This window comes from Pimephales promelas, chromosome 14, assembly GCF_988280905.1.
Source record: "Pimephales promelas chromosome 14, fPimPro1.hap1.1, whole genome shotgun sequence".
NCBI classification, from domain to species: Eukaryota; Metazoa; Chordata; class Actinopteri; order Cypriniformes; family Leuciscidae; genus Pimephales; species Pimephales promelas.
In genome coordinates, this window is record NC_142782.1 from 14,398,394 (window position 1) to 14,426,167 (window position 27,774).

Consider the following 27,774-nt stretch of genomic DNA (forward strand, 5'->3'; position numbering starts at 1 on the left):
GTTATGTATTTTTTGAAAACAACACCTTTTTCATTAATTCGTATATTAGTGTAAAAGAACCTATATTTTTAACATAAGAATTGTTTAGATGTTTTTTAGTGTGTATTTATAGATATTTAAAGAATTATCATTTTAATTTGCAGTAAATAAGATGTATATTCTAGTGATAATCCCATACTGATTTTAAAGCATGACAGGTTAGAGCGGGACATGTTTTGGTTTCAAGATTCAGTGGAATAGTTCTTAATGGTATTCAGTGTTTGTGCTAAAGGAAGCAGAATATGCATGGGAAGGAAATGTATGTGATACTTCATCCTAATGTTTTAGGTAATGTCATAAAGATAACGCAGAATGTTTGTGCATATGAAGATTCATGCAGTATATAGTGATGTGTGGAAAAACTATAAATCAAACCATGACAGAAACACTACAAACTGGATCAATTGTTAGAAACTTGTGTACGGAACAGAGCCATATATATTCATTATACAAGTAAACAAGACTCAAACAAAACCATTCAATGAAAAAAGAAGGGAAAAAAAAACATCTTGCCATTTATCTGCTCTTTATAAACAGAGAACAATATTTAACCATCTGAATGGTGATTATCTAACCAAAAACTAAACCAAATCTGGGCAACAATGAACAAAAAAAGCAACCTCAGCATCACATATGCTACAGAAATAAAGTGTGTTAGGTAATATGCATGTATAAACACACACACACACACACAAAATAACATGCATAATTAATTATTTAAACAACCCTGAAGAACTGAATAGTAAATTCAGAAGCGCCAACTGTTCTCATTCCCAGCTGAGACTGACTCCTTGGAGTCTTTTACTTTTCTCTTTTAGTAATGAACTGTTTGAAAAACTGCAAGAGTTTCTCTTTGTAAATAGACTGAGAGAAGAGAGGGCTGACGTCTAGATACACATCTTCTCTCTGTCTGTCCTCAGTCAACACCTGAAGTGCAGGAACAGAGAAATGGTGTTTAGTCAGGAGAGGCCAAATTAACTGTCCTTTATTACAACACCTGCTACAGTTTGTTACACTTTACTGTTCTCAGTGTATCTTGCCTTGGGTTTTTATTTACAGCTACTCTAGTTGTGTGTGTGGGGGGGTATATACAGTAAATCAGGATGTATAGAATCACTTACCCCAAGATCAATGAACGTACGGAGCGCCATTCCCACCAAGTCAATAGATGAGCTCTCTACAGAAGATTCACACAAACACATCAAATATACAGCACCCGAGCATCAAATGACACGAAGACCTCGGTCTTGAAGCATTATTTAATAATGCTGGAACACAATTTGATCTGCAGAAACTCTCTTATAAAACATCAAGGCTCTAGTCTTCAGCAGAGTTAGATTACCCAGTTACACAGAGCAGTGATTCATAAGTCTGTTATAGACAGCGGGATTAATAATACATTAAAGAAGCTCAAGTGAAGTTGTCAGCATCTATGTAGGGTGGAACGGCTAAAGCCACTTCATTTATTCTCTATCCAGGAGAGAAACTTAAAGGGATACTCCACTTTTTTTTTTGGAAATAGGCTCATTTTACCACTCCCCCAGAGTTAAACAGTTGAGTTTTACCGTTTTCAAATCCATTCAGCCGATTTTCTGATATTTAGAAGAATATCAGTAACCAGGCAGTTTCTGGTCTCATTGACTTCCATAGTATATATTTTTTCCTACTATGGAAGTCAATGAGAACAGAAACTGTCTGGTTACTGATATTCTTCTAAACTTAACTCGCGGACTTAACAAGACCAGGCTCCTATCTAAATGAATGGGCAGAGAGTCAGAACTGCACTTTCACTGGTCACCGAAAAATAAAAACTGCATGTATAGAAACAGTAATAAAATATGATAAAAATCGCTGAAAAAGTTTGATGACTTTGCACTAAAATAAGGTTTAAAACGCCGTTTTCCCACAGGTTATACTTTTACTGCGCATGCGCAAGGGTTCTCTCGCTCTCTGTCGCGAGTGCGCTGCACAGTTTAAAATGCGCGCTCTTGCTCGCTCGCACTAGATTCCGGGAGATTTGAACTAATTTGCGGGCATCAGGAGACACTCGGAACTTCTGGGAGACTTGGGATGTCTGATATTTACACAACGCACACATACACTGCATATCTAATCTGCCGCCTTTTCAAACAGTTACGTATTTAAATGTTTCCCGGCTTGAATGTTAAAAGCAGACGATTGGCTGTCCAACGGGAGGGGCGGGGCATTTGCATACAACCGCCATCTATGGTGTTACGGGTTTTCCCTACACATTTGTATTAAGGATTGAGGAAGTGGCATGTCTCTATAGAAATAGTCTCTGTTAATAGACAGTGTACGCACGTTGTGGACCCGCCAATAAACCTTATTCAGAGCAGCGCCATAACAGGTATGAAAGTGAGGCTGTGAGGGATAGACTTACCGTGTTTCCAATGGCATCCGCTGTAAAAAGCTGAATAAAGCTCCTAGATTACTTACAATTTTCCACAGCTTACATTGTCGGAAATTTTTTGTCAACTGAAATTTCTTAGGAAGATATTTTTCCAGTGTTTCATGAGCAGAACAATCCGAAAACACATTAAATAACAGTATAGCCCATTGAAGATATGCATGTCTATCCCTCACAGCCTCGCTTTCATTCTCATTAAAAATCAAAGATGGCGCTGCCGTGAATAAGGCGTATAGGCGCAAATTACTAATGTGTCCTTTAACCCTTATGCTGCATTAGGGACATTTTTGGTCTTTTGCAGTTTAATTTCTTTGACCATTTTGGCTGTTTTAATGCAAATGGTATGAAATTTGGCAAAATTGTGACTTTTTGGATACTTGTAAAAAATGTGATCCCATTTTGCAAAATATGTATAACACACACTGTGTAGATCAAATAGTAACACTCAGCACCATAAAGACCAAAAATGGCCCATTGAAACCCATTAAAACGTTGTTTAAATCTGAGGCTGTCAGTAATACATGAAACATGATTTTTGCACAAACATCCTTTCATTTTGAAGCAAAAGCATTATAGTTGCATTATATAGTGTATTCCACCAGATGACATCACTACATATTTATTCCCTATGGGTGGAAATGCACCTTATTTTAGGCAATAGGCAATGTTTAATAGGTGGCCATTTTTGGTCTCTAACGCGCTAAGTGGGATTTTTTAAATTTAAAGTTTTCTCTTTGCATTTAGTTTATTGAAAATAATTGAATTTTTGTGTTTTTTCCTCTTATACAAATCGATGGTTTCGCAAACAAAACTGGTAATTAAAGGGTTAAAATCCTGAAATTGAATAGATTTTTGGTAGTTATGATGAGGACTGATGCTGGTTAAAAGATTTAACTTGGTAAAAGTGGAAAATAATAATAATATATAATATTATTATTATAGGCAATGTTTAATATGTGGCCATTTTTGGTCCTTAATGCACTCAACGGTGTTAAAAATCTAATGCAGCACAGGGGTTAAATAACCCCAAAAAAGTAAATGATACTACGTCATTGACTTTACTAGACTGGGTTTCATTTGGTCAATGGCGCAGTCTATTTCAGTTGACAGAAGCGCCAACAATGTGCCTGAACACACCTCGTTGTCAGACCAGCATGCCCAAATTTATTTACTATTTAAGCAACGTGGCGCAGAACGTGAAAATTATAACTTAAGTATATTTATTTAAACAATTAATGCATTTCGACCTTCTCTCTCAGGCTTTCCCTCAGAATCAGACTACACTTGTACTGACATGTTTTTTTTTTCATACTCATCTGTGCTGCGTTAGGATGATTAAAGTCATGTGCATTTTTACCAACCTCAAAATGTGGTTGAAAAAAACATTTTGGACCATGTGTTGTTTACACCTGAATTTAGTGCTGACCACTTGTTATTGGATGACCACGTGGAAACATCTAATCCTTTAGCATCATGGTGGTGAGTGTAAAATGAAAAGCATGTTTGTTTTTTTTTTTTTACCATAGTGTGCGTTGTCCAGCTGAGCTCTGTTCTTCAAGTGTGTGTGTAGTTGGCTCAAACAGTCCGTCTCTAAAATAAACAGTTTTTAGGTTATAAACACTCATCTGTTCACACTCGGTGAGAATAGTGACAGAGATGCTGCCAAAGAACACTTACTCATCACAAATGGCAACAGCATTGTGTGGGCAGAGGTCAGAGTCTGTGTGTGTGTACTAACCTGTGATGGGTGTGGGGAGGTAATGAAGGCTTTCTAGCGCCCAGCACAGAGCTCTCAGCTGGACACTCAGTAAACTACAGAGAAAGAACAGCAGCTCTGGGCACTGAGACGGCTGACTCAACTAGAGAGAGAGAAGAGGCAGCAGAAGGGTAGAGGACAGTGAGAAAACATGTAAAGGTTATTAATTAGGAAACAGATGTTGTTTGGGCAGTAAAGACTTTTACATGGTTACCAAAAAATTATATTTCCAATAAATCAGTCCTCCGTTTGATCTTGGTAAGCATCTTTCAAAAATCTTACCAACCCCAATCTTCTGAATGCTGTTTTTGATCATATTTGTATAAAGGCTCATTTTCAATTGTTACATACACAGGTTTTCAAAATGCAATAAAGTGACAAATTATAAATATTTTTTTAATTCGAAATCCATGCACGATACCATGTTAACATGTTTGGATTTCTATAAAACAATAAAAGAAACACTTAATTATGATTATATTGTATGCTCTTAATATGTATCATTTTAAAATATGTATATTACGTATTCATTTACTGAAATTACACACAAGCCACTTTAGGTGCACCTGTTCAACTGCTCATTAAGGCAAATATCTAATCAGCCAATCACATGGCAGCCTGATGCATTTAGGCATGCACACATGATCAAGACGATCTGCTGAAGTTCGAACTGGGCATTAGAATGAGGAGGAAAAAGTGACTTTGAATGTATTATGGTTATTAGTGCCAGATGGGCTGCTCTGTGTATTTCAGAAACTGCTGATCTACTGGGATTTACATGAAACAATATGAAAGCTAGGATCCATATCCTGCCTTCTGTCAACGATTCAGGATATTTTATTGGCACATACCGGGCATCTTCGTACCCATTGAGCATCGTTTAAACGCCACAGCCTATTCGAGTGTTGTTGCTGACCATGTCCATCCCTTTATAACCAGTCTATCATCTTTTGATGGATACTTCCAGAAGGATAACATGCCAAGATCAAATCATCTCAAACTGGTATCTTGAACATGACAGTGAGTTCACTATACTACAGTAAAACACCAGATCTCAATCCAGTAGTGCACCTTTGAGATGTGCTGGAAGGGGAGATTTGCATCATGGATCTGCAGCAACTGTGTGACGCTATCTCGTTGAATCCGTCACAAAGGTTTAAGGAAGTTCAGAAGGCAAAAGCGGGTTCAACCCGGTACTAGCAAAGTTTACCTAATAAAGTCGCCAGTTAGAGTGTATATAAATATATAACATAATTAAACCATTTAAAATCCAAGTAAGTGTTCCTCAAAAAAAAAAAAAAAAAAAAGTAGTGTCTCAGTTGTAGCAAGAGTGTCCCTCATTTGTTTTGATTGTCTGTTTTATTGTTATATATATTTTTTTTTTTTATTATTATTGTTTTTTTTATACAGTCCACTTTGTGTACACAGACAGGAGCCATCTTTGGAAAACAGTCACGACTAGTCAAACCACGAATGACATGCTGAGTGAGCTGAACAGTATGAACGGCTTCGTGGTTCGACTTGTCGAGCCTGTTTTCCAAGATGGCTCCTGCCTGTATACACGAAGTGGACTGTCTTTATAAAATATCATCTTATTAAATGGTCTGTTTGTTCTCTGGTCTCTATGTTCTCAATGCTTCGGTTTGCATGTATGGACCCTCATTATGTTACTGTGTTAGTGTGGGGCTATTTTGAGCCTTTTTAGTGGTATAAACTAGCTATTTATTTTTACTTATTAAATGCCCCAATTACAAGCGTTATACGCTAAACCGATTTTAGAGATAAAACTCTTTACAAAATCTCAGAGAACGGTTGACTAGGTAGCACTGTGTAATTAAACCAAAAGGTTCATTTTGGGCCGGATTTCTCCTTTAAATAATCGTACAAAAGCTTTAACATGTAAACGGAAAGTACCACAAAATATCAATAAGGATAAAATAAGCTAAAACCTGAGGGAAAGCATAAACCTGTGCCCGAAATGTTTGGTTGAAGTTCTGAAGCAAGAGACGCCACTATTAACATTCCCTTCCTGTTCTCTTTCTGCTGGATTCATCGCAGATACCGAGCAACACCAATTTGCAGATAGAAGCACACTTCAAGGGCAGCAGAACTGTCTGTCTTAATTTTTGGGGCTGTTTGTCTGACCGTGTGCATCTACAAATGATGAATGAGGTTTGCATGTTAGTGGTTTTCATCTCAAAGTACTCGATGATGCGAGTATGAATCTCAATATATGATTATAAACACAAACTATATGTCCATTGATGATGGGTCTGTGGCTTAATGTACCTTGTAAGAGTGTTTGTCTGGTTCCTCACAGTCAGAATCGCTGCTCTGGTCAGGGTTGTCTGAAGCAGCCCATGACAACACGCCCTGCCTCTTCATGAAGTCACATGCTGGTGTATCCTTCTGAACCTGCATACACATAAAGTTCACATATCTAAAGAGACGTACAAACAAGGTGAATAATGATCAGTTTAGGGTTGAAATGACCTTTAACCACAGAAAACAAAGATAGCTCTCATCTCTGTGGGTGTTTATGAATCAGTCAGCTGAAAACTCTGGCGGCACTTGAAAATAAATAGGCACAGACTGAATGGTCAGTGTCAGAGATTAGATTGAGCCTGAGAGCTTGCTAGATGCCAGGGCAGTGGAGTGAAAACTGTATTTTTGGCCATGTCTCCTTGATTTTAGCTTGTTGTTTTGACCTAAGCATTGAAAACGTGTGTGTGTGTGTGTGTATGTATATATATATATATATATATATACACATTTAGAGAAACAAGATACCTGATATTTTGTGGGGTTTTTTGTTGTTGTTTTTTTAAGTTTTTAAGTTTAGTTAATGCAAATTATGGCCTTATTAGTGGAAAATATATTTCGAGATTCGAGAAGACTCGTAATGAAAAAAATACCGTGCAGCGAACCCAATGGGCAGTGAAATGCTTCGGTGACTGGTGTAGTGAAAAGGGTTGCAGCATAGATTTTAAACAAATCACCAAGACGGAACTGAACGCACTTCTCCGTGACTTCTACGGAACTGTCAGAAGCTCCACAGGAGAAAAATATGGGATCAGTAGCTATGTAGCGTTACGTGCGAGTCTGAACAGATTCCTGAATGATCCACCTTTGAGTTTGTCCTGGTGTCTGATGACAGCGAATTCACCTCATCCAATAATGTTTTCGTTGGCGTCGTAAAGACAATGAGAAGAGAGGCTCGTGATAAAACGGAGCATCGCACACCGATTTCTACTAAAGATTTCAGCACCATAAAACTGTCCGATGCGCTTAATCCCAACACTACACCAGTCACCAAAGTATTTTGGTCACCACGGTATTTTTTTTCATTACGAGTCTTCTCGAATGTATTACATTTCAGCACTTCAGCATGACGAAGTCTCTCCAAATTGTTCCTCAAACCACTTATCCATCGTCATGCCACCTAGTATAAATCGAAATTTACATTAAACATTTTAGCCTTTTTAAATTATGTCTGTGAGTGGACATAAGTGTAAAAGTACAGAGCTACTGGAGGCCAAACATAAAACAAAACAAAGAAAGCACTGGAGTGACATTCTTGCTGCAACAGAAAACACCGCTGAGCCCCAACTAAAGAGGAGGTTGAATATCACCACAGTGGAGCCGATTGAAATGAGTCAAATATTTAATGCGTGCACAATAAACGGAGATGTTCAAATAAATTTAAATAAACAACAATAAATAAAGTATCTCTCAAAATATGTGCCCTTGTGTTTTTTTTTTTTTTTTTTTATTTGTTAGTTTGCTGAGACATAAGCTATGCCTATTTGTGTGAGGAAATTTCACAAATTTTGTGTTGTAAAAAAATAAAAAGAATGAGTTTGTTGTTTTTTATTTGAGCTTTCCTGCATATTACACATTGGAACGTTGTTGTTCACAGTCAGGGACTATATTTTTCTAGCGGAAGGAATGTATTTATTGATTAAACTACATGAAAGTTGCACTAATACATTGTTTTTTATTTTAATATTGTGTGGCAACCGTTTTATAAAATAAGTATAACAAATGCTGTATATAACGGCTAAAAATAAGTAACGGCTGAAGGGGTTGCAGGCACTCCGCTTCGTGTCGTGCCTAACAACGCCCTTCAGCCGTTACTTATTCACGATACAGCAAAGCCTCTCATACCTTACTGCTTACATAATAATAAATAAATAAATAAGGTTTGTTTTGTTGTATTTTTAATCAAATAAAATGCAGCCTTGGTGAGCAAAATCTTGATGAGATAAAAAAAATCGTACTGTTCCCAAACTTTTGAACAGCAGTGTGTGTGTGTGTGTGTAATATATAGACTTATATAAATATATATAAATTGACTAATTAATCACACATTTTTTCTGTTATTAATCATGTTTAACCACACCAAACATTAACCTTTTTCATGTTTATATATTGTAATACTTTCACATTAAATCTCTAGATTTGATAGAATAGATTTTTACCTGCACTCTTAAAATGCACAAAAAAGGTTGTTGTTTTTCTCATTTTTGAAGAATGTAAACATTGTTTAAGATTTGTTGGTAGGTCTAACAGGCAAATATACAGATATAGTATAGTCTTCACTACATAATAATACATAGATTAATCCTTATTAAAGCTACACAAGTCATTCAGTGAACAGTGAGGTATTATCTCTTTGTATTTTGTTCTTTGATTGACATTAATAACAAGATGTCAATCGGAGGTTTATTAAGACCTGACGCTCATGACCCGGATCTGATACACACACGAAAAGAACTCAATGCGTTGCAACAGACACACACTGTCTGTATTTGTTCACAGATAGCCTTTTCTTTGCATATCGCACTTGAATGGTTTAATAGCACTTGACTGAATGATAGCATGATTATATATTTTACCACAACCAAAGGATGACAGCATTTTAATGTAACATTTGTATTAAATTGTACCATCTCTGTAGTAAATGAATCGGTACTATATAATACACAATTTCATAACATCAAACTGTAGCTACTCCGTACAAAACCCACTTCGACTGACCACTGATGAGGATTTAAAAAAATGTGCATGTGTGAAGACTAAGTATTGATCAGAGAATGAGAGCATTTGTTTGTTAATGCAGGTGTCTTACCTCCTCCATAACAAGAACCCCACAGTGCACCAGGCTGTCCACTACATCAAGTGCAAAGCTGTGAGCGTTCTGACACGGCTGAGAGACAGACAGACAGATATGAGAGAGAGCAGATAGTAAGAAGAAATAATTAGTTGTGTAGTGTTCTTGTTCTTCTTGACATTTCACAATAAGTGTTTATTTGCTGATGTAAGTATACAACGTGCCTGCAATAATTACACATTCTATTCCAGCCGCTGAAGAACCCTTGAAGGGGAAACTCGATTTAAGAGACAACGAGAGAGAACAGATGGGGAGAAACTGATCGATTGGAAGAGCGAGAAAGAAATTTGGAGACTGTTTGAAAAAATTGAGTTTTTTTTTTATTGGCTGAAGAACAAGACAGCTGTATGAATCACTACTTGCGTCAAAGTGATTATTAACGTCATATGTGCGTGTTTGAGCGAGACTCACCGGTATGTACCCGGGAGATAGTAAGTGTGTGAGTTGGAGGCTTTTATCTGTCAGCTCCTCCTGACCCAGGACAACATCAAACTCCTGGTCTTCACCTCCTCCACAGCCTACAACCTCACTCAGCATGGCTGAGACGGCACACGCTTCACACAAACACACATGCCTTCAGGGTTAGCATTGTCAATAAACCCTGCTGTGGTACAAACGTGACTCAACCCAAACACATCAACACCCTGAAGCGCCGTTTAAAAAAAAAAAAAAAAAAATCTTATATCATTAAAGGAATAGTTGCACAAATATTGTTGGTAAAAAAAGATTGGAGAAGACAGTTTAAAGTTAGAAAATGTTATTGGTTATTAAAATGCCAAGTTTTTTGGGTGGAGTTTGATTGATCGATACTTATAATCTCAAAATTATAAGATTATTCTAAATGACTTTTAAATTAAATTAAATAAATTGAGTGACAGTAAAGACATTTATAATCTCAAAAAAGATTTGTATTTCAAATAAATGCAGCTCTTTTGCATTTTTCATAAAAAAAATCCAGTGAGATGAAAATGAAATGATGTCAGTTTCCCCCCAAAAAATTAAGCAACTGTAACAAATGTTTTCAACATTAATAATAAGAAATGTTCCTTAAGCAGCAAATCATATTAGAATGATTTCTGAAGGATCATGTGACACTGAAGAGTAATGATAAATTACATTTAAAATAAATTAAAATAGAAAACAGTTATTTTAAATTGTGATAATACTTCACATTATTGTTTTCACTGTATTTTTGATCAAATAAATGCAGCCTTGGTGAGCATAAGACACTTCTCTACGTTTGAATGGTAGTGTGTGAATGTGAAATAGAGATAATAAATCAAATAAACCCAAATTAATTGGCAACGAATCAGGAAATCTGTATCAATATCAAGATTTGAACCCTGCTTGCTAGTCAAAAAACATGTCAATAGTCTAACATGCCGTATACATAAAAACTGTTAAGTTTTCCTTTTCTTTAGTCACATTAGAGTTTCACGATGTTCGATTTTTCACACCAAGGTTATTGTGGCCAAAAGAATTCATGATATCGATGTATCGCGATATCTATAGATATGGGACGGCAAGCATGTGAAGTTTATCTGGTTTCAAACTGAAGGGAAACACTGAAGTGAATAATTCTTGAAGAACTGAAAAGCTCTTAAACCTATTGTTGCGCCAGTCCGGCGACGACAATAAAGTCATGCAGATAGCAGATTTGAACAAAAAAGGTTAACTTGTCACGTTAACGTCACGTTTCCCATTCCAGGACTAGTAAAATAATCGCAATTTATTCTCTGTAAAATTGTGTAATCCGCAGGGTGATGGACACGGAGATGGCTAAAAAGGTTGGTGGCTACACATTCTGCAGCGCCACGTCACATGTAGGACAACTCGAGGTATCGCACACTAGAGCCAGACCGATATATCGGCCGATATCAAGCATTTTCCAAAATATCGGTATCGGCAGTTATAATAGCCGATAAATGAATACTTTAAAAATAAAATAAAAATGGACGAAACACGCTTCAATCATCTCTCCTTGGCCTGTTATATTGAAAATGTATGTTTTACAATTTGCAGTATGATGTTATCAATTGCTAAATTATGGCTCATCATAGACTAGCTAACCACAAAGCTAGCTAATGCCACTATCATCAGTGGAAGACCGCTAACGTTAACATTAATGAGCTTAGAAACCACAATGAACTTGTTCTGCCTAAATAAAGTAATGATTACTGTATTAATAACTAGCATATCTCTAGTTACAATCCCTGCATTGTAAAATGAAGTTATACTTGCGAGGAGTGAACATTTAGACATAGAAAAATGGTGCAGAAAAGTTAGCTTTTCTTTTACGCATGTGTGAAATCCAACAATATTTAATAAAAAAAATATTGGCCGATATATCGGATTTTAAAACCCAAAAATATTTGTATCGGTATCGGCCTTTATCGGTCGGGCTCTATCGCACACCGGATGCGCACTTTCTCAGAATAGAGCTGGTAAGTCCCGCCCATCCGTAAAGCTCCAAGTGGACCTCTAGATTGAAAAAGCGTCAATGAGACGCTTCAATGAGAAGCGTCAAAGTGAATGAGAGAAAATAATTATTTTCTGATCCCGTTTGAATAGTGCCATGAATGTGAACATATGTTATCTGTGAATTTTTAATATAATTTCTCATGTAACGAGTTTGACAGTTTATTGGATGATTCGTTGGCTAGCAGTTGTGGAATAGACATAACGAGAAAGACTACACGTCGCATTTGTGACGTCGCCTCACAACACATTTTACCTCCACAAATCACAGTGCGATAATCTAAGGAATTAGATCGAGATGCCTGTGTGTTTTGTACCCAAATGTCACCATTCAAACAATGGTTTGTTTAGCGGGATCCGTGTGCTAGTGGTGGTGACGTAAATCAAACGCGTCGAAAGCAGGAAGAGCTGTAGTCCACAAAGTGCTCTCACACAAAGTCTAACCGTATGAATAGCATTCTTTACACGAAAAATTATATAAAAAATTCACAGACAACATATGTTCGCATTCATTGCAAAACTCAAACGGGATTAGAAAATAATTATTTTCTCTCATTCACTTGTATTGACGATTTTTTAACCTAGAGGTCCAGCTGGGTTAGCGGAAGGGGCGGGACTTACCAGCTCTATATGGCCAGTAGAATTGTTATGTTTAAGGACATTATGAAATTAAGATAATGTCTGTACTATGTTATGATTATACTGTACAATTAAATACAATAGTTGCTAAGTCTGTTATCTGAACACTTTACCGCAGAGCAACCATTAAAGGGTTAGTTCACCAAAAAATGAAAATTAAGTAATTAATTACTCACCCCCATGCTGTTCCAACCCCGTAAGACCTTCGTTCATCTTCGGAACACAAATAAAGATATTTTTGATTGAATCTGAGAGCTGGATCAGTCCTACATAGACTGCCTAAGGGACTGGCTCTTGACGGCCCATAAAGTCATTAAAGAAAAGGTTTAAATATTCCATGTGCCTACAGCGGCTCAATTATAAGTTTATCAAGCGACGAGACTACTTTTTGTGCGAAAAAAAACATAAATAACGACTTTATTCGACTATTCTATTACTTCCTTATGGGCGCATGCGCGAGAACTGAGACGAGGACGGTCTCCTTCGACTTGTTACCGGCTGCTCACCGCTTAAGAGTTTTACCGCCCCCTACCGTATAAGATGATGTGCTGATATAGCTGGAAGCGCAAAACTTTCTGTTTACAAGCAGAGGAAGATGCGCGCTGTACATACGCTTTTCAATTTGCGTATTTTCCGCACTACAAGGTGCACTTAAAAGCCTTTAATCTTCTCAAAAAACGACAGTGTTCCTTATAATCCGGAGCGCCTTATATATGGATCATCATTTTATACAGTAGGTGGCGGTAAAACTCCTAAGTGGTGAGCAGCCGGTAACAAGAAGTGGACGAATGAGAACGTCCTCGTCTCAGTTCTCGCGCATGCGCCCATAAGGAAGTAATGGAATAGTGGAATAAAGTCGTTATTTATGTTTTTTTCCGCACAAAAAGTAGTCTCGTCGCTTGATAAACTTATAATTGAGCCGCTGTAGGCACATGGAATATTTAAACCTTTTCTTTAATGACTTTATGGGCCGTCAAGAGCCAGTCCCTTAGGCAGTCTATGTAGGACTGATCCAGCTCTCAGATTCAATCAAAAATATCTTTATTTGTGTTCCGAAGATGAACGAAGGTCTTACGGGGTTTGAACAGCATGGGGGTGAGTAATTAATGACTTAATTTTCATTTTTGGGTGAACGAACCCTTTAAGTAAATTAATTGAGAATATCACCTGAAAATCCGATAACATCAGCGATTTTCATTCAGGCAGCTGATTTCTGTAAATGGATGTAAAACTAAATGTGTATTGCAGCACAGGGTGAAGTCATTTACGATGATTTGAGACAAATATAATATAAATTTAATATAAAACTATGTAAATGGCGCTCTGTGTCGCGGCAGGATTTTGAACAGTCTTGAGCCTTTGCTGTGGGCTGCGGACAGAATGCCAATTGACAACGCCGTGTGTGTACACTCATAGAGAAAATGTGTGCGAATTTTAAAGACGTGGCGCTGCGCTTCTCGTTTGGTGTGCTCCTTTAAAGAGCTGTTTTCTTTTGAGCCGAAGAACTCTCATTCAGGCGAGCTTACTGTTATCAGCCGTGGACAGAGTGTTTCACTCTCTCGCTAAGACAACATTCTTCTCAGAGTAGCTGTGCGTCGTCTTGTTTGATAGGTGTCATAATGTTATATTCATTTTAAACATTGTAGTTATTGCCACACTCTGAAATGAACACGATGTCGATATGTCATGCTTTGAATATCACGATTATCGTCAACAACGGTATATTGCAACACCCCTTAGTCACATCTTATCTCACCAAGGTACAGTATACTAAATAAGCCTGCCTCTTATTGCCCTTCAAAAAAAGATTGGTACATGACGCCTGCCAACGCCAACACACTCTGCCCACCTCCTACAGCCTCGTGTATGAAGACATGAGTAAGCAAATGGCAGTGTTGGCTCAGTGTGAGCAGAGACTCTGGATCGGGCCGCGGTGCGATGATGGGTTCTCCCGTAGGCGGAGCTGCAGCCATGAGCAGATACGGGCGGAGCAGAGAGAGCGCGTGATGAACCAGCCCGACCAGAGAGCCGCCGAAACCCACGTCTGTGTTTCTGAACAACACCTCCTCCAACAGCCAACAGATGTCCCTGCACAGCACGGATACACGCACACCCTGAGAAAGAGGGAGAAGATTGTTACAATCATTAGCAAAATCATTCAAGCGAGCAGAATCATGTTTGGTGCTTGTATGAATCATCTACAACCAGTCGATGACTAATTAACCAATTACTGTACTATTATAGTACAGTAAATGATGAGAAAAATGTTGAAAGGTATCAGCGGGTAATTCTAGCATTGGTAATCCATCAGTTGTGATGGATCTGCCATGAGTCTTAGCAAATCACAACAAAAAAAAAAAAACTAGTCCATCGCCACAAAACGGAGTAAATTGGTCTTCAACTGTGACAGGTTAATGTCGCTTATGCAAGATAAAAAGCGACCTCAGAAGCCTCCGAGAGGTAAAAGGCCAAAAAAATTACAGTTAAAGACCATTTTGCTCCCTGTTTTGGGGCGATGGACTCATTTTTTTGTTGTGATTTGCTAAGGCTCATGGTACATCCATCATATACTGTATATATACACACACATTTAACATTTAAAAAATGTCAAAGAAACATAAAATTATTTCATTTGATTGGAGCTGTTCTTTTGAAGAGACAATTCTCTTTATATGATGAACAGATTTAATTTAGACTTTTATTAGAAACCGTTTAATAAAACATCATTTACATACATAGAACACAAAATCTGGAAAACACTTGAATTGTGATGATTATAACGTCTGTTATTTGAAAAGCAAATTAACTGACAAATATTGATAATCTATTGTCAAATATCAACAATATAAACAATATATAAATATATAAACAATTAGGGCTGGGTATTGAGACAAATTTCACAATTCGATTCGATTTCGATTCACAAGCTTGCAATTCGATTCGATTACGATTCGATTCGATTCAATATCGATTATTTTGGATATCAGTTACAATAAATGGCCATTTTTCTCAAGGGAATCAAATCTCTTAAATGCTGTAAACTATGGGAGTCTAGTTGTAGCCTACTAGGCTTCATTAGCCTAATATGAAGTTAATAATGAACTGTTTTGTAGCCATACAAACACTTAAATTACACTTTTATTTATTTTTATAATAAGAAGATTATATGAAATATAAACATTTAAATGGTGGCTGTCATAAAAACTTGCCAGATTTATTCAAATATGCATTAAATATTGAAGAACATTAAGATTATAATGCATATGTAATATGGTGTATATATTTAGCAAAATGCTCCTCTCTGGAGTTATTTTTTCTAGCTGACTAACGAGTTTATATGGGTTTTCTGAGGTAAATATGACGATACATTGATTACAAGCTGTTTAACTGACATCTTTCCTCGGTTGAGCGAATCAATGTGACATGATACGGATTTAGATAAGTTGTACTCTATCTTTTAACACACTTTCAGATGCTCATTCATGTTTTTTTCGTGCGGTAAATGGTATTATTAACCCGGAAGAGAGATCAGCGCTGCTGCTTTTCTTGAGCTGCGCCAGAGCGATCTCACGCCACAGCGCCACAACGCTATTTATGTTTTTGAATTTCTAAAGAAAATGGACGTAATTTGAAAATTGAGACTTTGTTTCATATCAATAGTAACAAAGCACAAAGATTATTGCGATTTTTTTGGATGTGCACAGCCGCAATACAATGTCCCATTAATTCAAAAGAAACAGGATGACTAATCGATTCTTGAGATTTAAGAATCGATATCGGTTCATAAAAATGAGAATCGATTAATATCGAGAAATCGATATTTATTACCCAGCCCTATAAACAATAGTGATTAGAAAAAATGTAATCTGCTTTTTTAAGCAAATTAGGTAAATAAAGCAAATTATATGTATGTGTCTGTGTGTGTGCGTGTAATTTGCTTTATTTACTTAATAAATCAATATTTTTCTAATATTTTTTTATAATCTAGCAACATTAAGAAAAAAGTAACTTAGATATGTTGTGTGTACATGTAAAAGTAATGCGCTACTTTTGTATGTAACTTGAAAAAAAGTAATCCGAATATGTAACTCACGTTAATTGTAATGTGTTAACCCAAAACACTGTTTTGGGTTAACGCATTAAAGCATTGGGTTAATGCATTGGTCGAAGTCCACAGTAGTCGATTGTCGAGTTTGTGCAATCATTGGTAACTAAGCAACAGTGGAGACTGACTGTCAGCTGTCAGCCGATGACGGTGCTGTGTGGTGTTCAGAGAATATCAGCTCAAATGGATAGTTCATCCGAATCAGATGTTGAACATCATTTAATTATCAATGATCGCGAGCAAACTCGACAATCGACTACTTTGGACTTCAACCGAAAACAGGAAGTAAATACAGGTTTGTGAGCTGGCTGAATTAACATCATTTTTATTAATATCTTTCACATCTACTGCAGTCAGATTGACCGTGATCACTCTTACTAACACCACTCACAATGGCTGTGCACTTGTAATGACCATAGACTGTAAAAAAAGATGGACGACGCCCCTTCGCTCTTTTCCATCAGAGAGAACCGAAGCCGCCAGTGTCTCGATATGACGCTGACATCTTGGGACCTAAGTCTGCGCACTTGCGTGTTTCGGGACCAGTCATGCGCAGTCGTGAGCAGGAAGTAAAGCCGCGAAATCAAGGCCGCGCCCTCATTCTCGCCGAATCAAACGCAAGCACACGCCCCGCACTTTCATTAAGTGGCCTCTGTCTGCTTCGTTCTTCTCCAATGATGTCTGCTGATTGCAAAACCTCGTAAAATAAGGTAAATACAACTACTAACCACATAATCAACATTATTAAAAAAGTCCGCTGGTGCTTCAGTGACTACCTCGCACAGAGAACCTGTCAATCACAGCTGTCAATCATGATGTCAGAGCACCGTTTTTATCATCACATAACTAACTAAAAACAAACTTATTTTAAAAACGAACACTTGAAATTACATCAACGTGATAGAAACTACAGTAAACGACAGAAACTATATTTGGAAAAAGGATATGTGAAGTGTAATTTAATTGTTTAGTTGGTCTCGCGTCCCATTGAATAACATGGGGAGGCGGGGGTTATGAGCTTTACTAGGACCGGTCACAGGGGGGCGATCGAGACGCTTTGGCTTTACTTTTGAGGGCTTGTGCGGCACGCTTGGTAATGACATATCAAGGATGTTAAGAGGCTAAAAGCAGGTTTACAACTTTAGAACAACGATTTTTGTTGGTACTGACAGCATTCCAAACGTACAAAAAAATGAGCTCAATGTTAAAATTGAGCGGAGTTCTCCTCTAACAGTGATATACTTCATATATGATGTGATGCCCAAAAGGAGTTTTTAAAACACACCCTGCGATGCTTGTGCAGCAGCAAACAGGACACCAGACTGGTAGACATGACGGCCATACTTGTAGTTGAAGCTAAAAAAAAAAAAATACAATAAGACACACACAAAACCTAGCCTCATAAATAAAACACATACTAAAGCGCAAGGGTTTGCGTGTGTTGTGTCGATCAGACTCACAGTACATTAAATGAAGAGTCAGTGCGATAGTCTGGTGTCTATCAGCGGGAGGCAGTTCAGGCATGACAGCTGGTGGGAGGAGCCAAGACACATCCTTCTGGTTGAAGATGGAGTCCATCCTGATGAAATAAACCACATTTCACTTTATTACAACATACTTTGGTTTAATATATAGGGGTGTACATGCTTTCATTCTCTGAATCCCAGCATTAAAATTACATTACAGTCCTCTGTAAACCTCACCTGTTCACGGTTCTCACTTCCTAATGTTTACAACAAAAGGCTTTAGAACAATTCATTACCAGCTGTCAGAATGCAAATCTCGAGCCCTGCAGGGCTGAATCTTCACCGCAAGGCCTCCCCTGCTGTGGATGTTCCGCTTTAAACGTATAACAGCGCCTGAGGCTCTTAGGAGACAGTGAAGAGCAGATGAGAAGCTCTCTGTAGATTTTCCAGGATATTCCAGCTCATCATGAGCCGGAGTTGGAATAACTTGCTTCTCCCGAGAACCTAAGTTGCTTGAAAGGAGTGTACTGCAGAAACATTTTATACACTCTGATTCAGCAGACTGGAGTGTTAGTGCTTTGCATCACATGAATAAATTATATTTTAATATATATTCAAATAGAAAACTTATTTTAAATTGTAATCATATTTCACAATATAAATGTTTTACTATAAACTTGATCAAATAAATGTAACCTTGGGGAGCATTAGAGACTTCTTTCAAAAACATTACAAAATCTTACAAACTCCAAACTTGTAAGTCTAGTGTGTATAAATATTGCTTCAATTTCTAATAATGATATGAATAATATTCATTCAGCAGACAGAATCAGACCTCCAGATCCACGTGCATAAAACATTTGTGCAACGTACTCGTTTTAAGCAACTCAGGTTACACAGGAAGCTCAAAGAAAGCGATACGTTGAACTGGCTAAAAGGTCTCGTTCATCATCCTCAACCAGAATCCCTCCATCACTATTTATTCTTCCTGTTTTTGTAGCTTTTTTTGTCTTACCAATTTGGTACAGCAGAGGTGTAACAAAGGTGAATACAACAAATAACAAAGGTGAAGAAGAACTGAACTGGAGGACCAGAACCCCAGGGACCTTCATGACTGACAAAAAAAGACTGCAGGATGGTGAAGGGAAGTGTGTGAGCTCTTTCGTCTATGATATGGCCCTATGTGGGGACAGATTCTAGGGTGTCAAATAGAAAGAGATGGATGATAAGTTGATTCTGCCAATGTGATACAGGAACAGAGGGATTGAAGAGACCTGTTGTTCAGTATGGCGGTCAACATCAGTTCCTGTAGGGGGCGCCCTCCATCCACACGACACCTTCCACTCTCGCACATCTCCTGAGAGAGAGAGAGAGAGAGAGAGAATGAGTCTAAAAACTTTTCCACAGTGCTCATACATAAGCTTCAAAAATTGAGATGTGGCATTAAGGCTAAACCGGTTCTGATTCAAGACCAGAGTTTGGACATCAAATGGCAGTACTGTACGAAAAGTTCTTAAAATCAAACATGGAATTTTATTAATATTACCAAACGCTGAACAGTCCAACAATGTAGTTTTCAAAACCAAAAAAGCAACACAACGAAAGAAACAGAACACCACCAAAGTACTGTATATCATCTCAATTCAATGCTAGAGTGGCGCTGTTAGACTTGTGACCAGCTGGCCACTCACATGGGTATTCATGCTCTGAAGAACACACCGAATCGTGTATCTGTGCAGTCTATGCTGTCATTCAAGTAGTTCATATAAATCAAACAATATTATTGGCGAGAAAACAAGTATCACTGCTCTTTGGATGGATAACTTTAGTAGCTCTAATAAAAACATGTCAAACAGCATCAAATTAGTATTATATCTAGATAAATGACTATTATATTTATTTAGCATTTTATTTGCACATTTTCCTTTGTTTTTATTTGTTCTATTGCCTGTAATTTGTAAATGTGTACTTATTTTATCACTGACTTTTCACTTGGTTTAAACAATTAATGGAGAAATTGAAGCAAAAAAAAAAAAACATAGTAAAATATTATTACCATTTAAAATAACTGTTTTCTATTTGAATATAGTTTAAAATGTCATTTAATCCTGTGATGGTAAAGCTGAATTCTCAGCATCATTACTCCAGTCCTTAGTCATGTGATCCTTCAGAAATCATTCTAAAATGCTGATTTGATGTTCAAAAAAACATTTCTTATGATCAATGTTGACACATATGCTTAATATTTTTGTGGAAATACATTTTTTTTTTCATTTTGTTCATCATACGAACAGCATTTATTTGAGATAGAAATAGTTTGTTTTAATTTGTATTAAAATTGTATTAATCGTACTAAAATTAAATAAATCTTACTGACCCCAAACTTCTGAACGGTACTCTAAGTATTTGACGTTTATTTTATGTAATTTGTCAAGTATATTGATATTTAACTTTTTAAATAGTGTGTTCAATAGAATATTAGCATATTTTCAGTATAATAATAGCATATTTTGCGGTATACAAATTATTTGTATTGAGAATCAGGAAATTCTGAAGAAAGTTTTTTAATACATATTTAAGGTATTAGGAACTGAAAATTTGGTATTGCGAAAACCCCAATATCACTCATATTTATAAGCTCTAGATAGATTTGCGAAACTACAAATGGTTTTCCTTCTTTTTAAAGGAATAGTTCACTTCAATGTGAAACATCTGTTATCATTTACTCACAAACCTGTACGAATTTCTTTCTTCTGCAGAAACACGAAGGAAGCTATTTAGAAGAATGTCGGTAACCAAACAGTTGTTGGACCCCATTGACTTCCATAGTAGGAAAAAACATACTATGGAAGTCAGTGAGGTCCATCAACTATTTGGTTACTGACATTCTTCATTTAGAAGTGAACTATTCCCAAAACTAACCTACTATGCATTATAATATAGCATGCATTTCAGTATTTGCATTTTGTATTATTTCCCTGCTGTCATGAATACACCACCCACCAGCCGAGAATCACTGCGCAAAGGCTCCGCATTTGAATGAAATTATTGTATTTTATTTGCGGGTGTATACAGATGAGCGAGCGTGTGTAATGCCATGCGTGTGAGTCATACCTTCAGAGAGAAAGCCTGAGCAAAATGGATCCTAACACTTCCTCTGTGATCACCCTTCAGCAGGGAGACCACAAACCGCAGAGCAGACATCACGCCGGCCTAGAGAGCACACAAACAAACGAAAAAATACGCTGCCACTCACACACACGAACTGAGGAAATGACTTGGATCTAATTCGAGAAAACTATTCTGATATTCACGGCGCTCTAATGGTGAAGAGCCATTAGAGGAGAAATTAGTGGCTGTAATCACCATAATACCTGGTGTTTATTTGAGATGGATGCATACAATAATATGGATTTCTCAGTTCCAATAATCCCTCTCTTCTACTCTAAATGTGAGACGGAATGTGAATTTCTTGCTGTGTCTTTACCAATGCTTGTTCGGAAAACACATCTCACAATCTGGATATTAAAAATCATTAAAGGAGAAATTAAGGTTTTTGATGAAAACATTCCAGGATTTTCTCCATATAATGGACTTCATTGGGAACCAAACGGTTCAAGGTCCAAATGAGAGTTTCAGTGCAGCTTCAAATGGCTTTAAACGACACCAGTCGATGAATAAGAGTCTTAATTAGAACCCCTCGAGTCATGACTCGAAAAAAAAATTGTTAATTTTGATGAAACAGTTTGAACAGGAGTCACAAAAGCTCATCACAGAACAGAGCAAGGCGAGCATTTGTGCTTATAAAACTTAAAACTTTTTTTATTTATTTATTAAATGACCGATCGTTTCGCTAGATAAGACCCTTATTCATCATCTGGTGTCGTTTAAAGTCCTTTGAAGCTGCACTGAAACTCTCGTTTGGACCTTGAACCAAACGGTTTTGGTTCCCAATGAACATCTTGGATGACATGGGGGTGAGTAAATTATCAGCAAAAGTTGTTTTTTTTTGTTTGTTTTTTAAAGTGAACTACTCCTTTAAATCAAAATGCAAAAACACAGCGTCTGGTTTTAATTAACTGAATATTGCTGCTAATTAGTGTGTAACTAATCAGTTCACCTCAGGAATTACAAATACAAAACTACATGACTACAATTCCTGTGCAAAACTTCTGTGTGGTTTATAACGCATTGCTGTATGTCGTTCCAAACCCGTAAGACATTCGTTCATCTTTGGAACACACATGAAGATCTTTTTATTGAAATCTGAGAGCTTTAAAGTAATCCATGTGACTTTAACCTCAATTTTATGAAGTGGCACGGCGGCTTCGTTTTAGTGCAAAAAAAAAAAAAAGCTCCACTTTATTTGCAAAATGTTCATCTCCAATGAACATTCACCCGACAACATCTGCTCAATTATGTTTTGTTTTTTTGTGTTTTTTTTTGCTCAAAGCATTTGTCACATCATAAAATTGAGGTAAAACGCCAGCAGATTGTCGAGTTTTGTTGATGGGCAAGTTTGAACGTTTTAATGCATTACTGATATTGGTAGCAAAACTGAGTAACATTACAAGTTTATTACTCAAGTTAAGAGTTTGGTAAATCCTTCCCCAATTAGTCAATGGCCATTATAATTATGATTATCATGTTTGCCTTTGTCAGGAAAAATGTGGATCTGCTTCTGTTTAATAGCCCTGGTGCACCGACGGTGATGGTGACTGCCGGGTCATTATGGAATGGAGTGTGCATTGTTAATATTAAGGTCATCACCTGTGGACGCATAAAGTAGCGTGGTAGGCAATCGTAGGAAACGCCCACTGGCACGATGCTAACATCAGGCACTAGACCGTCACTGATGGCCTGATGTACACGAGCCAGCCACTGCCCGCCGTGACCTCTGGCTGCGGTGATGCCCACGCTGAGAGCGGCGCCCTCTCGTAACAGCTCGCCAATGAACTGTGGAGTGGGACAAAAGAGGAGAAATGATGGATAAAAACGTTTGTGGGAAAGTAGATAGGCTGGATAGTTTTATGTAGAGGAGATATGAAGCAGAGAATAAACGAACTGCAATATCTGCTAAATCAGTCACATAAAAATGAATTGAAAGCGTGGTGTATGTTTGAGGAAAGTGTCTATATGGGAGAGGGGAGAGATAAAATGAGCAAGGGAGGTGGCAAGCTGACAAATCCATATGACTCACATGGAGAAATTCTGATGTCTGTTTTAGTGATATTACATGCAGTGGCCAAAGGGCTATACAGCTATTCCATAAAGGACATGAAAGCACCATAGAAATGGTTTGAGTGACTCATTTGCTATATTCCTAGTAGTGACCTGTCGGACTGAACATTAAGTCATTATAAAAATCTAGCTCTCATATCTTAAAGGGGTCATGAACTAGCTTTTTACATCAAAATGAATAAGTAATAGGCTATTTTCTACCCTAGTTTTGAGTCCAGCTCAAAAACGCGCGATTTTTATGGGCGTCTCGCATTGAAGACTTGGTAGTAAACGCCCACAGCTGTGAGTGGATAACAGTTTTGCATACTATAATGAGTTTCACTCTCGATCCGGTTTGTCATCACGAGGTAGGCACCTATGTTATTTAGCTATGCGTGTAATGCGTGAATCAGTGGGCGGGGCTAAACCGGCCGTGTTGAAGTAGGTGTTGATCTTCTTCTGCGGGGGTGGTGTTTTATCCTCTTTGACGTCATAGTTCCCCACTCTGAAAAACGAGTCGTTTGCTGAGGCTGGTGTCAATAAAAGCTTTTATTGGACTAACAAGGACGTTTTCAGTTCTGAAACTTACAGTATATTCTTATAATAAGATGACCTCTTAGATGTTAAAAGCTCAAGGAAACTTTGATTTCTCAGTTCATCACCCCTTTAATAATGCTTGTGCATATTCAAACCATTTAAGTGTAATTTTTAGTATTTATCCTCCTGAGAACCAGATTTGTTTAACTTTGTAGACATGGCCATACATACCAGTCCAATTCTATGCAATGTGTCGACACATTATCTAATCTGCATATTAATGTGTTCTTGGGGCAAAAAGACATGTAATAATTGGGAATATTGTCATTAGAATATCTCATAAGAATATTGATATCTCATTTATTTCCCTATTCGCTTGTTGTGTCACCAAATTGACAGTGGACGTGTAAGAAATCAATGCCCTATTTTGTATCAGAAAGCAATATACTGATTTGAAACCCCCGAGATGTTGATTTCTGACAAACAATTAGAAATTTAGTCTGATTTAAATGATAATTACAAAATATTATCATATTTCCATGTGTGCTAAGTTTTATCATTCAGTCATTTTTAAAGACCAATGCGAGGGAGTTGTCATGGTTACACCTCCAAACATTTGGTATCTCTGTAAATGTGCTCTTTACATGACACCCAGACTTAAAGCTGTGACATTCATGTTATCAGAGTAATTTGCTAAAATATAAATGTCCTCTACATAAGAACATTTTCTTTGAACATTGCTGGGTCTCAGGATATTTTGAATAATTCAAAATATCAAAATATCGAGTTTTCATTTTAATTTAAGCTTTAGTCATTTGTGTGTTTTTGTCATTTTTATTAATGTATTGTATTTTTTGGCAAATATTTTCAGTTTTCATTTTAATTTAAGCTTTAGTCATGTATGTGTGCTTTTGTCATTGTATTTTTTTTTCAAATATTTCTATTCAGCTTAAACTTAAATGTACGTATTTTAGTTGTCATTGCAACACATTTTTCAAGTTTATTTTCATCTAACATTTCCTCTTGTATATTTTTTTCATCTAAGCTTTAATTCAGTTAACTTTAGTTTAAGTTTACAGTTAAAAAAAACTAATTTAAACTTGCTGTTTCAAGAAGTTTTACAACCGATTTGACATCAAAGTCATTGCTCATTGTGTGCATCGAATATGTTTTAAGTAAAATCACGATTGCACATTTCCCATTCAGATGTGAGAGCGATATGATGAGTATGATGAATAGAGCCCACATCCGAGAGAAGCGAATGATGTATTACCCACCTTTAGATTTTATAACCATATGTTAAAGACACATTAGGACACATTCGTGTACATCTGACTGTTTTGATTGTTGTCTCTTTAATATTTCAATTCTATTCTTCATTAATCCTGACTCATTGTCAATTAAATGGATAGTTTAGCTAAACCAAAAATAAAAATTCTTAATTTACTCACCCACACATATTTAATGAAACCTACAATATGAGATTTGTGTTCCTCCTCTGGAAGTCCACCAAAATGCTGACGTTCCAATGAAGTGTCAACATTTTGGTAGAATGGACTTTCAATGGAAAGATTAAAAAAAAATCTCTCAGATTTAATTAAAAATATCTTCATTTGTGTTTCAAAAATGAGTAAAAGTCGTATGGGTTTGAAATGACACAAGGGGGAGTAGATTATGACAGAATTTTCATTTTGTGTTGGTGGGGGGTAAACTATCCATTTAACAGCCCCTGCTCTCAGTTTTTTAATATATGGGAAACAACAGCATCAATGCCAAAACATTTTGTCACTCACGCAATAAAGTAATTAATACATGTTTTCAATTAAATAAAGGTGAGTAAATGACTAAATGTAAATTTTGGAGTGAACTATTCCTTTAACTCTCTCTCATACATGCACACACACACACCAACACACACACACACACACACACACTCAAATCCTAAATCCATCTTGAGAAGCCTGATAAGCTCATATGCTTTTCCAGGCATGATTATTGCCTGGAATAGCATATTTATTTCCTCTGTTCATTCATGCCAATAAGAAGTCGCATATGCACATATCTAATCAAAGCCTATCTAATCAATAAGATGCTCCTCCAAAAAAATCAGATTAAAGTATGAAATCTGGAGGCTAGGGAGATTTATTATCCACCTCCAAGTATCAGTGAGGCAGAGTAATGGGTTCAGCGACTCATGCAACATCCCAGTGAAACATCTGCAGTCCGCAGGTGCCTCATTGTCATGGGAACCACTGTGCCCATTAAGGCCATGTTACTAATGTATTCTCACCCGTCCTGAAAACGTGGGGGACTGTCCGTCTTGAGACTAAACCTGGTATCAATGGCATTCGAAAGCAGTGTGTCTGTGTAAACGTCTTAAAGGGAGAGTTCACCAATGACGTCACCCTTGTGTCGTTCCAAACCCGTAAGACCTTCGTTCATCTTCAGAAAACAAATTAAGATATTTTTGATTAAACCCAAGGGGTTTCTGACCACACATTTGTAATATCATTGCAACTCTCAAGGCCCAGAAAGGTAGTCCATGTGACCACAGTGGTCCAACAGTGGTTTTAAATGTTAAAGAAGCATCGAGAATACTTTTTGTGTTCAACCATCCCTTCTCTTCCACATCACTCTCCTACTCTGTTGAAGTAGTGTAAACAGCGCAACGCTTCAGGGTTCTACGTCAGAACGCCACCTCACTGGCACGTGACGTGAGCCCCATGAAACCATGACGCAGGAGCTAGCCATAGCCAATAAGTATTCTCGTGGCTTCATGACATTAAAGCTACACTGTGTGATTTTTATCCCCATCTAGCGCTGAAAAGGTATCCATCCAGTAAATATTACTTTCTGTTCCTCTCAATTCCGATTTCGTTTTAACTCCTACGGTGGCCAATGTAGTCCAAGATTAACATGGCTTCCAGTTCAACCTCGTCCATGAGTGTTAACTGAAACGTTAACGCGAAAGGCGAAGCTTGAATTAACGGGTATGTCCCTCTTTGGCTAATGTACTTTCAAGATGGAGGGGCAACATGACGACCGACATTAGAACCCCTTACCCGTATGTATTTTCAATGGCATATTGTACACTCACGAGAATACTTTACTTTATTACTTGGACGAAGTAAATATACATTAATGAGCACATATATTTTTGAAAGAACGAAGTTTTTTTTTAGCTACGAATAAACCAAAAGGGTTACACAGTGTAGCTTTAAGGTTGAACCACTGTAGTCACATGAACTATTTTAATGATGTCTTTACTACCTTACTGGGACTTGAAAATGGCAATTAAATTGCTGTCTAAGGGTGGTTCAGAGACCTCTCGGATTTCATCAAAAATATCTTAAAGAATTAGTTCACTTTTCAAAAAACATTTGCTGATAATTTACTCACCCCCATGTCATCCAAGATGTCCATGTCTTTCTTTCTTCAGTCGAAAAGAAATTAAGCTTTTTAATGAAAATGTTCCAGGATTTTTCTCCATATAATGGACTTCAGTGGGAACCAGACGGTTCAAGGTCCAAAAGAAACTTTCAGTACAAACTGCAAACTTGTTCAAAGGGCTTTAAACGATTCCAGACGATAAATAAGGGTCTTATCAAGCGAAACGATCGCTCATTTTTAAAAAAAAATAACAAAGTTTTAGTTTTATAAGATCAAACGCTCGCCTTGCTCTGTTTTGTGACTCTCCTGTTCGAACTCGTTCAACAAAATGAACAAATCTTTTTCCGAATCAATTCGTTCGCTTCTTTCGCCGAATGAACCAAATGACTCGGAAAAAGATTTGTTCATTTTGATGAAAGAGTTCAAACAGGAGTGCGTTACAGAACAGAGCAAGGCGAGCGTTTGAGCTTATAAAACTTAAACTTTGTTATTTTTTTATAAAACGAGCGATCGTTTCGCTTGATAAGACCCTTATTTATCGTC

At 37.1% G+C, this 27,774-nt stretch overlaps 1 protein-coding gene across 1 annotated transcript in view; it reads right to left on the reverse strand.

The window, feature by feature from the left end:
• Nucleotides 1-548: 548 nt before the first annotated feature.
• gpat2 (glycerol-3-phosphate acyltransferase 2, mitochondrial) overlaps nt 549-27,774 on the reverse strand; it is a 67,253-nt gene continuing 40,027 nt past the window's right edge. The window contains exons 10-22 of the mRNA XM_039663415.2: nt 22,855-23,040; nt 21,199-21,297; nt 19,359-19,441; nt 18,079-18,197; nt 17,904-17,974; nt 14,363-14,627; nt 9,808-9,950; nt 9,355-9,432; nt 6,513-6,638; nt 4,206-4,326; nt 3,989-4,057; nt 1,161-1,216; nt 549-966 (exon numbers count right to left, since the gene is read on the reverse strand). Coding sequence (XP_039519349.2) covers nt 841-966; nt 1,161-1,216; nt 3,989-4,057; nt 4,206-4,326; nt 6,513-6,638; nt 9,355-9,432; nt 9,808-9,950; nt 14,363-14,627; nt 17,904-17,974; nt 18,079-18,197; nt 19,359-19,441; nt 21,199-21,297; nt 22,855-23,040 — 1,542 coding nt within the window. The 3' untranslated portion in view covers nt 549-840. The remainder of the gene's footprint in view (nt 967-1,160; nt 1,217-3,988; nt 4,058-4,205; nt 4,327-6,512; nt 6,639-9,354; nt 9,433-9,807; nt 9,951-14,362; nt 14,628-17,903; nt 17,975-18,078; nt 18,198-19,358; nt 19,442-21,198; nt 21,298-22,854; nt 23,041-27,774) is intronic.